The sequence below is a fragment of the Atta cephalotes genome, assembly GCF_000143395.1.
Source record: "Atta cephalotes unplaced genomic scaffold scaffold00023, whole genome shotgun sequence".
In the NCBI taxonomy this organism is placed as follows: domain Eukaryota; kingdom Metazoa; phylum Arthropoda; class Insecta; order Hymenoptera; family Formicidae; genus Atta; species Atta cephalotes.
The window spans coordinates 3,299,350-3,315,072 of NW_012130087.1; the positions used below are offsets into that span (position 1 = coordinate 3,299,350).

At 28.7% G+C, this 15,723-nt stretch overlaps 1 protein-coding gene across 1 annotated transcript in view; it reads left to right on the top strand.

Moving 5' to 3' along the window:
- The window catches only part of LOC105619921 (protein bicaudal C), a 34,861-nt gene that overhangs the window by 7,203 nt on the left and 11,935 nt on the right, over nucleotides 1-15,723 (top strand). The window contains exon 3 of the mRNA XM_012201436.1: nucleotides 10,680-10,749. Within this exon, the coding sequence (XP_012056826.1) occupies nucleotides 10,680-10,749 (70 nt within the window). The remainder of the gene's footprint in view (nucleotides 1-10,679; nucleotides 10,750-15,723) is intronic.

Here is a 15,723-nt window from a genome sequence, read left to right on the forward strand (position 1 = left end):
ATTTATTAAATTTGATGAATACATCGGTTTCTCTTTTCTTCTTCCCTTCTCTTCTTTCTTTCCCTCTCTCTTTCTTTTTGTCTTTTCCTCTTGATGACGATATATCGCTACGTTAATTATAGCGCTACGGTGTAATCCTTGACCGCTGTTGACTCTCCGATGCCGATAACAAGGAATAAGATATCGTACATTGCTAGTCGACGCTTCATTAATTAATATCCGCGTGCATACTGCCTCTTTGATGATGCATATTGATTTTGCAGATAACTCGGAATTTTTAAATTAGCATGAATAATGCAGTTGCTGAGATAGGATTTCGTCACTTCTTTCGTTAATTCTCCGATATGACTATTTTTAATTCAAATCTTCTATCTCAAATATGGGATATTTGAAAAGAATTAAAAATCTTCATTATCTTATGAAATATTCTGATTATCTTACTGAATTAAATTATTATAATCAGTCAACAGTTATCTTTTGGCATATGATATGTATTAATTAATACGTTATAAATTTAATTTGAGATGTCAGTTTTGCTCCGTCAATAATAAAATATATATAAATTTATTATTATTAAATATATCTATATGTGTGTGTGTGCGCGCGCGCGCGTGCGTGCGTTTATATTTATACATGCATAGTTAGATTTGTAGAAAGAAACAAAAAGTAAAGGAAAATTACATATTTTCAATATATATATAATACCCAATATACACATCTCAAATTGCACATTTAAATACTCTTTATATTAATTTGCTATAATTTCTTATAATTGATAACAATTCTTTCGTTTAGTCAAAATCTGATTAATTACAAAATGCAGCTTCTTTTACGAACATTTTAATTTTCGCGATCACGTTTTTCTTCGCGGTTATCTTTTAATCTACCCAAAGAAATATAATATCTCGTATTATGTAAATATTATTCCGTTTCTGGTACGAGACGCAGCTGTGTCACGTTTTAGAAATATGACATTTTAATTTATTCTTTAAGAAGTTTGCAATTGCTTCTTCGACGATCGTTCGCTCGTAATTATAAATTTTTATGACGCCTCCGTATTACGCTTTCATTACTAATTAATTATTTTACAAGTATTATCTTAATTTCTTTATATTTGCTGATTTATTTATCCATTTCATATAGCTATTTCATATAGCTTATTTCTTCAAGTCATAATAAAAACAAGCGAGCAATGTGTTCTATTTTCACAAAGTTTAATCTAGTTAAATCTAACATATGCGTTCGTGTACGTGAACGAACATATACATTGCATAATGCATGATCTTCGCTCGAACAGACCGCGAGACACATCCGCTGCTGATTCGTCAAACTAGATTTGCGATTCGGTGAAGTTACATGTATAATCTGCCGCGATATACGTGATTGAAGTGATTCGGAATGACGATAAAGCATGGAGTGATAACGGGCAACGTGTATGAGAAATGCAAAGAGAATTCCTGGTATTTTAATCCTCAGATTAATATTAATCGTAATTGAGCTGCGTATCAAGATTTCAATTAATTACTACTTATATTTCTATTAATTCGGAATTTATATTCCCTTTGAATTGTAATTCCATATCTAATTTCGAAAAGGAGATCTTGTAAGTGAAAAAATTTTAGAATTCTTAAATTTTGTATTAGTGTATATATATATATATATATATATATATATATATATATATATATTTAAATGCAATGCACTATCTCGTTTTATAATAAGACACTTTATTGCACAAGTAAACATGTATATGTACATTAATCGCCGGAATTTTTTTAAGAATAATCGAATCGGTGAAAGTTTGTTGTCGAGCTTCTTACACATACGAGTTTTTTTAATTGTGATATGTGATAACTGTGATAAGTCAGCATTTTGCACAGCAATAACATACTGTACATATCGCTACCGATAGATTTATTTCAATGAAATAATATCACTAACTACTCTTCAAATTGTTCATTATAAATGTAAATCAAGTAATATTCTCAAGTATTGTTATTTAATTTCGATCGATTACAGTAGGAAATATTGCAGAATCAAAAATGAAAAATGGAGAAACATGAATCCGCAAATTTTTAGCTTAATTTTTCCTGTATTTGCAAAACGAAAGAAATTAAATTAAGATGGTTCACTTGATATTATGTATGCTTTGAAGCATTTTTTTAATTAGCCAATTAGTAAAATTTTTTCTACCGATTAGTCAAAAATTTTGAAGCATTAATAGCGTCAAGTGTGGTTTACACCCTAAAATTATGTCATTAACATTCGTTAAAATATGACTAATATATATAAAAATAAAAGTTGAAAAATTATTAAGTATGTCACAATATTTCAAACGTTCGCAATTTTCTTTGTCAACTTGTTGCGCAATCGATACATGCGATTAAAAGTATTTTCATATCGAGTCGGCCCTCACACATATTTATCTGGTTTCTATAATCAGTAACTTGTGCATGTTGAAGATAAAGACCCGCATGTCTTCACGATAACTTCGTATGTTGCTCGATACACGGTTTTCGATCTTGCCAAGTTTATTGAAAGAATATGTACTCGTACAATTTCACTAGCTGTATTTATTTCTGCTTATTTTATTCTGTAAATCAAAACATTCATATACACGATGTAGATATAACAGTAACAAATAAATAATATATGCGCATTTTTAATAGAATTATTTTTTCAATATAAATTTAAAATTAAATAATTATCCTTTTGTGAAGATTTTAATAAACGAAACAAAAAATAGAAAGTAAAGAAAAAGATTAAAATGAAAGATTAAAATATTTTATAATTTCATGAAATCTTCATAATTGTAAGAGTTATGCATATTACATCCTTTTTGAAAACATAGCTAGATTTTGTAACAAATTTTAATTTTGCTCTTTTAAATTTAATATTTAATGTTAAAATATTCAGCTATTTTTGTAATTTTGGAATATTCAGCTTTTTAGATATTTAATTTGAAGAGTGTGATCGCAAAAAAAAATATAGCTTTTATATTCTATTGAAATTGACAGATGGTGAGTGAAAGTATAGACAATAAAGACAATAATATATACCAGAACAAAATAATATATAATAGAAAAGTTCTTTCTACATAAAAGAATTTATGAAGAATGATACGCACTATGTATTGTGACAGATGTAAGTGACTTCAAGTGGACCTTTTAATAGATTGACCCAGGTATACATGAATTTTATTTGCTCATTTTAAGAATGGAAGAGAAAATTTTTACAGTTTTAAATCCTTTCTATTTATACTAAAAAAAAATATTTGTCATTGAAAGTTATAGAGAGATTAACTGAAATTGGAGAAAGGTTTTATTTTATTTCGTTTTCTCTTTTAAAAATAAAAATTGAGAATGCGCTTTTGAAATGCTACGCTGTCTGTTTTAAAAAATAGTCTTTCCGAGTTATAAATTATAATAGGAATACCTCTTAGTTCATTCAGAAATTAATAATAAATATAAAAAAATTTCGAAATCGGATTACTTACGTGACAGAATAATAAATCTCAGAAAAAGAAGAAAGTTAAGGAGGTTGTAAGGTAATGTTAAGAATTACTTGAAAAAATTACAGATTATTCTAAATTGCATTTACAAGTAATACAAAAAAATTAGAGACAATTGATCATTTGGATCAAAAGTTATTTTAATAAAAAGTAATAGTTTTTAAAATTGTACTTTAATAGAAATATATGAAAATATATTACAAAATAAAAATCTCAATTTTTTTATATAAGTACTTTATGAATTCAAAAATATTTATATAAAATTACATTGAGATGCAGACATTAATCAGTAAATAAACAAAATATTTATTTGTTATAAATTAATTGGTGAATCTCAATGAAATTTTGCATAAGTCATTTTTAGTACTTAAAATATTTATATAAAAAAAATTTAGATTTTCGTTATGATTTTTAAACTTTTTGTTTATAACAACAAAACTAATACCAAATAAAATAATCTAAAAATGTGTTGTTCAATAAAAAATGTTATAAACACAACTTTCACTTGTACGTAGTTTGTTTAAAGTAAATATTAATATATGTGTTTTATGCCCTTACATCTCCGTATTACAATATTCCAGAATCAATTTTTCTAATACATAGATGGTATAATATAATATATACTTTAGATTAATGCATTTTTGCCATTATTGTGAGTAAATTTAAAAACATGAATTTCTTTCTTCAGAAAAACTTGACAAATCTTTAGAAAAAATTACCTCCTGCAACAAATATTTTTAAGAAATCAAAATGTGATGCAAATTTCTCTTTTTTTTCTTAGAATATTTTTTTTCTTGTTTATTTTCTGTTTGTATTTATTTTGTTGCAAATTGATTTTTAATTACATTGGTCGATACCATTTTGACTTTAAAGTAAATAAAGTTGTTTAGATTTTGATGCGCTGATTACGAATCTGGTCCCGAAAATATCGTGTGGCGTCAAGTTTTTGAGGTATTCGAACCTAAAGGTGCAAAAAATAAAGTTTTTAATCATTTTTAATGACTTATAAAATGTCTAACAATTTTTTTTTTAAAGAATAATACTTTAATGACATCCGCGTGGATGCTAAAAAAAATTAGACATTTTCTAAGTCGTTGAAAGTGACTAGAAACTTCATTTTTTGAACCTCTATGTTAGAATTCAAAAATTTGAATAATACGACATTTTTGAGCTCAGATTCTTAATCAGTGCATCAAAATTTATCAGAAACAATTTCGTTTATTTTATTTTAAGGCCGAAAGAAGATTAAATTTTTACCGACCAATATTATCATTAAGCTATCACCAAAGTAATGACAGTTTTTTCATAATAACATATATTTTTTTTTAACAACAAAATTGTTAATTTAAGTTTGTAATAAATTTTTAGAAAAAGATAATCTTGTGTAAGTAATAGATACTAATTCCTGAATAATTGGTTTTTATTTAACAATGTGTTTGTTAAATATCCTGGATAAATATCTCTACTCTGAGAATGAACTATCTATATATCCAAGTCAAAGCTGTATAAGTTTCTTTGAAGATTTACTAAAAATTAATTGCTAACCTTAATAGGACAAAGAAGCGCTGTAATTGTCTAGAAATAGTACCATATTTTAAAGCAAAGAATACGACGAATTATAATAATAAATTTTACTAAGGAAAAAGTAAACTTTCAAAAATGGATTCTTTCGCTTTCTAATGGTCAAAGGAAAAATTGTCAATTGTTTTGATGATGGTTTTAGATTTGTTGTTCACGTATGCTTTAACATGTTTCTACACTGTAGAAAATAAAATATTAATTTAATTTAAATTAATATTTAAATTTTAATTTAAAGACCTATAAATGGCCTTTCTGAGCAAATTAAAATTAACATTTAAAATTTTACTTTTTATAGTGATACTATTTACTCATTCTAACAAGTCATTGGAGTGAGTAAATGCTTTGATAGGAGCATGTTAGTTATTTAAGTTATTTAAACATACAACTTTTAATGATAAAAAAATTTGTGACAAAATAAACAAAAACGAAAAAAAAACTTGTTATTACAAAAAAAAAGAAATTTTAATTTTACATTTCTTAAAATATTTGGTACAAGAAAATGTTATGAAAAAGAAGTAAGCTTTATATTCTTCAGAAAATCTGTTCATCGTTTTTATGAATTTCAACAAGCGAAAGTTTATCTTATCTCCTGAATTCCTTTGATTTATAGGGGATTTTTAAGAATTTATGATAGTGTTCAGAAGTTTATGGAGTTGTAGATGTCAAACATTCAATGTTGAGTGCTGAGATATCTATGTACAACTTTGTGCTATTACCGCTGCATTGCAATTGTTGTTACAATCACTATCGTTGCTATAAACATTGCAGCAAAAACTACTTTTATATCGCATAAATACGATAATGTGAAAGAGTGTGTTTTATATACTTATACTTACAGTAAGTGCAAAAGATACACGAGAGATATCTTTTTTTAATTAAAAAAAAACTTATTTTTAGAAAATAATATAACAATAAATAATATAACAATAAATAATTAATAATTTATTAACAAATTAATAATCATAGATTTAATAATCATCTCAATAAAATAATTTAATAATTAAAAAAAATGTAAGTATATTAATAATAATCGAAAATAAAAAATTGTATTATTTAGTATAAAAAATATTTATATAATTTGAGAATTTTAGCTTTTAAGAGTCAAATATGATTATTTTTGTTTAGATACATTAGAACAGAACATTATTATATATGACAAATAATTAAGTAATAATAATTAATATTTATTTTCTAAATAAAAATTTTTTAAAAAGATGTTCCCTCCCCCCCCTGCCTATACAAAATTTCGGATCAATGACCAGTTAGTTGCTCAGCAAGAGTTGCCATCCAATCAGCTTCCTTTCGGCTTCTAGAGAAACGCCCTTTCAGAACCCCGAAACAATGCAACCCCCGAAAAACGAACCGCATCTACCTGCATCTGGTCTTTTGACCAACCTACATAGTAATACTCAGTTCAGTATCGCAAGTGTTCTAGTCAAGACAGGTAGCTAGTCGTAGGCAGAACAAGTCGGAATAGTCTAGTCTTTTCCGTACTCGTGATACAGAAAGTACGTAGTGCAAATTATAGTTAACAAGTCAGAGCATTTTATATTTCTTCGCAATTATGACGGAAATATGTTATGCTAACTGTGTGTTGTAATTAAAAATATTGACCTTTTTTCGTAACGATAGATAGGCTAATATATGAATCGGTAATTGCGGATATTTGTGCTGATATAGTATATCTGCAGTGTCTGTTTGTATTACAACATTATCTCCGAATAACTTATACTGTGAGTGAAGAGAATTCGAGGAAAAATTGGAACGTTCCGACCATATCTGTTGTGATTAGATTTTTCCAAAGAAAGCGAAAGAGGCGATTTTTCATTTCGCAGACATTTGGCTCTGGTAAGTTAGATATTTAAATTTTAATATTCAATATCTAATAATTTAGGATAAAATATACAAACACTTCGAACGCGCGCAGGTCCACATTATTACATGAAAGTTTAAAGGTTGTCGCGTATCATTAAAACGCGCATGTCACACGTATCTCAGAATAAGATGATCGTATGATCTATTATAACATATGTTATTCTAAATTAACCGGGAGATTTTATTTAATAGTCGAAAAATGTGTTTAGAATGCGATCATATAAATTTGTATTATGTCAAATAAAAAAGTTGCAATATTCATATTGATAAGTTTAAAAAAAAATCAGATTTTCTAAAAATTGTGTAGATTTTTGTTTATAATTTTTGAATAAAACTTGAAACTCATCGAAGCTACATGTTCATTCGAAAATATATATTCGAATATTCGATTCTTCTATTCTAAGCGATCCTGTCTTATCGAAAAAAAAGAAATTCGAAACAGGAAGATTTGAAATGCTTATCAGACTGGAATTGTACATTCTTAATCTTTAATTCTTTCTTATTTAATTCTTTATTATTTAATCGTCTTACAATTAGTCTTAATTAGTCTTAATTTGTATTATGGCAAATAAAAAGTTGCAATATTCATATCGATAAGTTTAAAAAAGAAAATCAAATTTTCTAAAAATTGTGTAGATTTTTGTTTATAATTTTATTTATAATTTTTGAGTAAAACTTGAAACTCATCGAAGCTATATGTTCGCTTGAAAATATATATTCGAATATTCAATTCTTCTTGAATATTCTTGAATATTTTTGAATATTTGATTCTTCTATTCTAAGCGATCCTCAGTCTTATAAAAAAAAAGAAATTCGAAACAATAGGAAGATTTGAAATGCCTATCAGATCGAAATTGTACATTCTTTAATCGTCTTACAATCAGTCTTAATTAGTCTTAATTTGTATTATGGCAAATATAAAAGTTGCAATATTCATATCGATAAGTTTAAAAAAAAATCGAATTTTCTAAAAATTGTGTAGATTCTTGTTTATAATTTTTGAATAAAACTTGAAACTCATCGAAGCTACATGTTCGCTCGAAAATATATATTCGAATATTCGATTCTTCTTGAATATTAGGTATGGGAAAAAGTTCGTGGCGTTAGATGGCATTAAAAAAACGAACTTTTTCCCACTTAATATTTGTGAATATTCGATTCTTCTATTCTAAGCGATCCTGTCTTATCGAAAAAAAAAAAAAGAAATTCAAAACAAATAGGAAGATTTGAAATGCCTATCAGACTGGAATTGTACATTCTCTAATCATCTTACAATTAGTCTTAATTTGTCTTTGTAAAGCAAAAGAGGCTCGCAAAGCTTTCAGGTGAGGAAGTGAAGAAAGGGGATTCGCGGAGGCAGGGTCGCGATGACGAGAGGCCAACATGGTGCGCAGTGAAGTGAAGTCGCGACTGGTGGCGGGAGTTGAAGAACGTAGTGGGAGGTGATTCGACCGGACCGACCCGTTATATTATCTCGCGTTAGTCAGTTAGTCAGTTTCCTTTCGTGCTAGTGATCCCGCGGTGATCTTATGATTCGACGACAAGTATTTTGCCGTAAAAAAAAATTCCTGGCTCAAAACTCTATGTGTTTTGTGGGTGGAACCCGGTTGTAAACAAGTTCGAAAGGGGAAAATTTGAAAAACAATTAAAACTGTAGTATTTTCAAAGTGATCCAAACGTATATCGCACAATGAAATGAAATAGAGTTAAGAGAGTGTCGCCTGATAAATGTAATCAGAGCTAGGAATCGCGATCGATCGATCGATGGTCTTCGACGCAAAGTAGTAAAGGCAGTTCGAATTCTCGCGTTGTCGGAGATCGCCGGATCTTTGACGAGGTCGATCGTGAGGTCGACAAACTCAGAGAGAGACAATTACTTACGTCGCGAGGTGGAAAGATCAGTTAATTAGTGACCGCATGATCTTCCGGGATGTTTTACTGCGATCAGCAGTAGCTGGAGTGAAAGTAAATCTGGCGACTCGATTCACCCGCAGTGCAATTAGCGCTTCAGTGCCTACAAGAATCCAGTGACCCGTTATCGTTATCGTGAAAGTTATCGTGATCCATTCACCTCCCACTCTCGAGATCGCTCTGTATTGCATAGAGCTTTTAATAAGTGATAACTGTGAAACGCGTTCTCTTGTAGAAATTTACTCTTTGACTATTATTTTTTATTGTTTTTCTTTTTGTTTTGACTGCGAGGATCGAAGACCTTTTTTGCAGCTGAACATCGACAATTGAGAGATTAATATTCAACGAAAAAATGACCGTGGTAATGATAAATGTCGTAATTCCGACATTTTAAAATTTTTAGTCAACTCACATTGTGTTCGCAATTTTAAGTTTTTTTCTTTCATATGAAGATTGCATGCAATATTTTTTCGGAAAAATAATGCATTTAACGATAATTGTGATTGGAATACTTATGATCTAGAGAGTTAATAATATTAAATTCTAATATAATTAATAATATATACATTAGATTTTAATTATTCCAGTTTAATGATTAAGTTTTAAAGAACAAATGATAAAATTATTCTGAATTTTATTTAATCTAATTCATAGTTTAAAACAGTCAAGTTTCTCTTCGAAACTAGAAGTTACGTGAGGAAGACTGTATCTAAAAATAGGTATCTTTTGTCTAAACTTAGAAGTTACATGCAGACAGTTAATAACTCAGAGAGGTGAAGATTCGAATTAAAAATAGAAACTGCATGCAAAAAAATATTTTTATTTGTGATACTCTTTCATATATTATACAAAATCTTCAATAATTTTAGAACAAATTTCTTTTCAACTAAAATTGGATTATTATTATTGTAATCTTTTTAAAATTCTAGTTATGAAAATTCTAATAATATAAAAATTCTAATAATAATGAAAATAATTGTTAAATGTTATGCAGGTGAGAGATTGCAGTTGAAAAGATTTCTTAACTTAAGAAAAAAGAATTATTTCATAATCTTAATTATGTAAAGTTAATTAATAAATTCATTTAGATTTTGTATAAATTCTAAATGTTCACTGCAAACTAACTCACTGCCATCGATTAAAGAATAAATTAATTAATAGATTAAAAAACATACTAATAATATTTTTTTGTTTTATAACGCAAGTTATATTTACGATTATTTCTTCATGATAAATGTATAGTCAAAGATAAACATGTTTATCCAAAATTAGAAGCTGGGTGTGTTCGAAATAAAAAATATTCGAAAAATTATATAAAAAATACGACAACTAGGAAATTGATAAAATCTCGGAATGATAAAGATTGTGTTCCAGAAAGTGAATAACAGTCAATGTATAACTTTGATAAGCAAAAGCTACGTGTCGAGGAGATTAAATATTCGCGAAGGTTACGTGGAAAGCGAGATAATCTGAAAAATTGATAAGAAGTTTTAAACACTGAATCGAATCATCGGACAAATGTTATACACAAACGAATTTTTAAAAAATATTAAAGATATCATATCGTTATATAATTAACAAATAATTTACTTCTGAAAATATTATGTACAAGTTTAGTAATTGCCTAAAGTTGCAAAAAAAAAACAAAGATGGAAAATATTTCGAAATCTTTGGGATAATTTGTAGTGCATTTTGTGTTTCTATTATTAAATTATGAAAGAAAAATATCTATGATGAATTATTTTCTGAACGAATTATTTTCTATACGATGCATAACAATAGCGATTTTGTATTGTTCTAGGTTATGGAGAGAACGAACACCATTGTTACATGGCCATCAAGACTGAAAATCGGCGCAAAGTCGAAGAAAGGTAAGCAATCGATCGATTGAATCCATTTTAAAAGCAATCTGTTACAGATTGTATTTTAGAAAAGGTTTTGTAGAAAAGATTTTGTGAACATGTCAATAACAATAGATAATAGAAATTTTTCGTATTCTCATATTATATGTACAAATATTATGGGCTACATTAGAAAATAGAAATAAAGTATCTGAAATTTTAGATATTATATCAATAACCGAAATAAATCTTGCTTTATTTGTTTGTGTAAGAAAGACGTTATTTGAGCTATTGAGATGCTTACACAATAGGTGAGATGGCGAAATACCTTTAGGTTCATTAATATGTTTCTTTGCGTTTCCTGACAAATGAAAATTTGAGAGCAACGCTCTTTCTAAAATAACTAATTCATTTTAACTACTCAAACACGTAATATTGTCACCATCTGACAAAATTCATTAACGAACAAAGGCACAAAATACGATTAGACTAATGTCTTCTTTTTTATTTAATCCTAAAATAACGTGACACATTCCAAGTGAGAATTTTATTTTCTAATTAAAAATAATTAAATTATTTAATAATTTTAGCGTGAAAGAGAAGGAGTAGTACGTAAATCTCTTATCTCGGTTTTATCGATTATTCAAAATCCACCTAAAAATATAAGTATTTTACAAATTCGGAAATAACTGCTGCATTTCTCGTGACAAACGAGAGAATAATACGAAATGAGCGTATAAGCGGAAGCTATCGATAGTTCGAGGGCGACACGACGTGGAATTCAGATTCGGTCGTACGTCCTTGGAATATTATACTTGTAGGAGACGCAAAAATCATCCTTCGTGATTCTTCGTGCGTTCTTCGCATTCGGACTCGTGCGTAGTCGTGCGAATACGTTGTTCGTGGATTGCGTCAACCGAGTGATCGGTCATGTCTCTTCGTCAGCTGACGTTTTACACACGTGGCTTTATAATCGTTATTTAAAGTTTCATCAGTGGCTATAGAAAAAAATTTGCATACCTCGCGAAACTCGAGATTAATTCGATCCATGCAACACGAAACTTACGAGAAACTTACTTTAAAAGAGATTTTCGATTTAATTGAAATTATAAATTTAATATATTCGAATTTTAATAAAAATTTCAATTCATATTTTGTGTGAAATTCTAATAGATATAAGTGAGTGAACATAAGTAATAACAATAATTAATATATGTAACATAGTAATAACAAACATAGTTAAATAAAAAACAGTAATTTTTTTATACTTTGTAATATTTTTGTATTATCTTTTGATTATGAAATATTATTAATTTGATAATCTATGACGAGTTTTTAATGTTTTTAACGAGTCCCTAAAAATAATTGAGAATCAAAAGATATCACAATAAAAATTTCAAAAAGGGCGGAAATATAAAAATTCGAAGTTTCTAGATTTCATAATTGATTATTCATCCATATTGTTCTTTGTATATCGATTGTAAAATCAATTCATCGTTTATTTCTCGATACATAAATTATGATATGTGGATCGATCCAGAGAATTCTCTCGTCCGCTTGAAACAGTGTCGTCGTTTCATACGGATCGGACCTTGTGGAAATTTTTCGGTGATTCATTCCTCCCTCGTGACTTAAACAGCTGTTGCATATGCTTTTTCTCTCTTTATCTCTTTCTCTCTGTCGCTTTCTTTTTCTTTATTTTACGAATCCAATCGTATGTGGTAGTCTATGTAATCGGATATAAATAAACTTGTATTCCGGGGTTCGTTATGATTTTAGATTATCATTAGGATGTATGAGTTATCTTACATGTATATACTTAAGTCCACAAAAACAAAGGCTCACATATATATGCGATGCAGATGCACGATACGGGTTATTCACAAGTTTCATTATAATAATTTCTTTTATGTAATCACGGAAATGTTGATGACGGCCAAATGATAACGCAAGAATCTGTCGCAAGAGTTTAAATTCCATAGAAATTTGCTTATGGAATATTACTTAGATCTGTTTGATATATCTATTTCATATATGTCAGATGTGTCATACTTGAGTATATTTACATACTTTTTTAAGTTTTATATATATAAGAATTCTAAAATGATTGCCATTATATGTGAAGACTCCAACTAACTTAAATAACATTTAAAAAATATAGTATAATATATTACATTATTACGGTATATATTTATATCTTCCAAATAAATTAGATAAAAAATGACGGAATTTTTATAAAGCAAGTGCGGTATATAAAAAAGATTTCTTTTTCAAATATCCCATTCACTTAATTGTCATCTTCTTAAGCGAATCTTATTATAATAAAATTTTGACTAATGAAATCGGATTAATATGACTATAATATAAAACAAAATTCAATCAAATTATATTTATGAATAATTCCACAAATTGATCAGATAATCTCTAATTAGAAAAATTTTAGTAAATTTGAATAAAAAGTATGATGAGTTATATGAACTTGTTATTGAAATATATATATGTATATATTTCAATATGATTGATTTCGCAGTTTATAACAAATCACAATTGCCAATAAGTACTCTAGTATAGATGTAATACTCGAAATGGAATTTGCATTCGAGGCAACGAATGGGTTAAATTGACTCACATCATGCGCTCTTCAGGGTTAATAGATATTATCGAGTTATCTCCCCCGTGTGATAGGATATCACCTTGTGATTTGACCCGCTCTCGAAGCTGTCGTGAATTTTGCGCAGCGAGATCAGCGGGATTCTAGTTCAGCCTAACCAACCGGATAATTGTCTGTGATCGAATTAAGCGTCAATCAGTATCACGCAGCCGTTCTAATTCTTCACTGCGTGAAGATGTCTATGTGCCGCGAGTCACGTAAGCCACGTTACTCTTTGAGTGATAAGACTACATGTAACTTTTTTCTCTTGTGGACATTTATAATAATTATATGATGGTGTAGAGTTGTGAACTATAATGACTATTATTTAGCATGATATTTGTGCCTGGATTGAATGGTAATCTTCTAGAAATACAGCAAAGTCCAACGTATCATCAGTAAAACTGAGACATACATCTCTTAGTGTAACCAATAAAAAAATGGACGCAAATAAAAAACTATAAATTTGATTAATTCAATTTAATAAATTGAATTTGAACAAAAATCAAATTTATTATTATATAATTAAACTAAATATATCATAAGTTTTACATCTAATTTACAAAATGAACTTTATATCGAAAAGTTTAAATTGAAGAACAAAATAGATGAAGAGAAAACAAGCTTGGGTTAATTGCATAATTAGAGCTGTAATTATTTCTCAATAATTGCCAGTTTTCTGCCCGTCATATCATAGTTATATATAGTCAATTTATACTGAACGATGTGTGTTTATGAAGTAAACAACAAAATTTAAAAACCAACTATCGCGTGACTTTGCAATGTTGCTGCTTCATCAAATTATTTAACTGGTTTTATTTTTTACCTAAATCGATAAAATTTATAAGATTATCGTGAAATCGCGAGAAAGTTTTGCTTAAATTCATTACAATTTTACAGAGCATAGATTAGCATAGTGAGAATACAATAGACGAACGGAAATATATAAAGCAATAGCATGAAAGGACAACTTTAAAAATTATCCTTTATTAAAAATTTCTTTACTAAATATTATAAATATTTATTAAAAAATTTAATAATTAAAAATAATTTAAAAACGATTATTAAATTTCAATATATCCAGACACGAAAATATTGTAGTATTTTTATATAACAGTTATCATAGCACTTTTTCGCTTCGTATAGTATATATATCATCGTTATCATTGTTTTCCTTGTATGCATTCTACGTGAATTTATCGTGAAACATAGCAGTGTACACATCATATATTAAGGAACACCTTGTATCATTCAGATAATCAGTCGAGCCTCCGATACTGCCCCTCTCTTGTTACCGCAACGGCAGCCGACACTCCTTATCGCTTTGTGCAAACAGGATTCATCTACTTTCTATGCTCGGCGCTAAAGAGGTCAGGTCAGGCCTTAAAGTCTTGCACTCGAAGAGTCCGCGTGCTACCGTTGCGTCGATTCTAAAAATAATCACGGATTGTATCGCGAGGACCGATAGATAATCGCATATAACGCTGCAGGTTCTAGACACCAACTAAGTGTTTATAGTCGTGAATTTAATCGGATTCCGATTTTCAAAAGCACAAGTATTGCGTTATTTTCCATGATATCTCTTACATAATTAAGGAGAGATAAGAAGAAGGAGATAAGAAGCTGCTTCACAATTATACGACATAGTATCGTTGTTTTGATTGCGAAGTTCCGAAAATTATTTTTTTTTCTCTGCGCAGAGGATTCTCCGTTTGAGAATAGAATTCGATAGTGCCAAAATCTCAAAATTCTCAATTCTACCGTATGGAAAATATCACTAAAATCACGGTATTTCAATAATCGGTCATTCAATCCAATTTCTCTGTTAAAGCAAATTCACTTGAGAGTAATACAAAATTAAAATCTCATTATCCAGTTATGCGCCAGAACTTTTTATCTTCAAAGAAGAAAAATAAAAGTAAGACAAATTATATAATTAAATTTATATTAGCGAAATTTTCGAAGAAACGTCGATTCTCTCTTAATTAAAACTCACATTTTACACGCATTTTTGAATGTATCAATCATAATTTTCTATTTCGCGCGTATATCTATTTATATTTAATGATTGATTTCTAATTTTTGATAATCATCGTAATAGATGAATTATCGAGTCTCATCCATGCGTGACAAGGATCGAGTAATAAGCGGAACGCGCACGTGCGATCATTATACAGCGTCAATGACGCGTCGCACTCGACTTTGGAACACGTTATACAGTCGAAGGCCTCGCGTTCAGGAAAAAGCAAACGTTGCGAATACTAAGATTGACTTCAAAATAGCTATCGATTGTGTGTGTGTGTGTGTGTGTGTGTGTGTGTGTGTGTGTGTGTGTGTGTGTGTGTGTGTGTAGT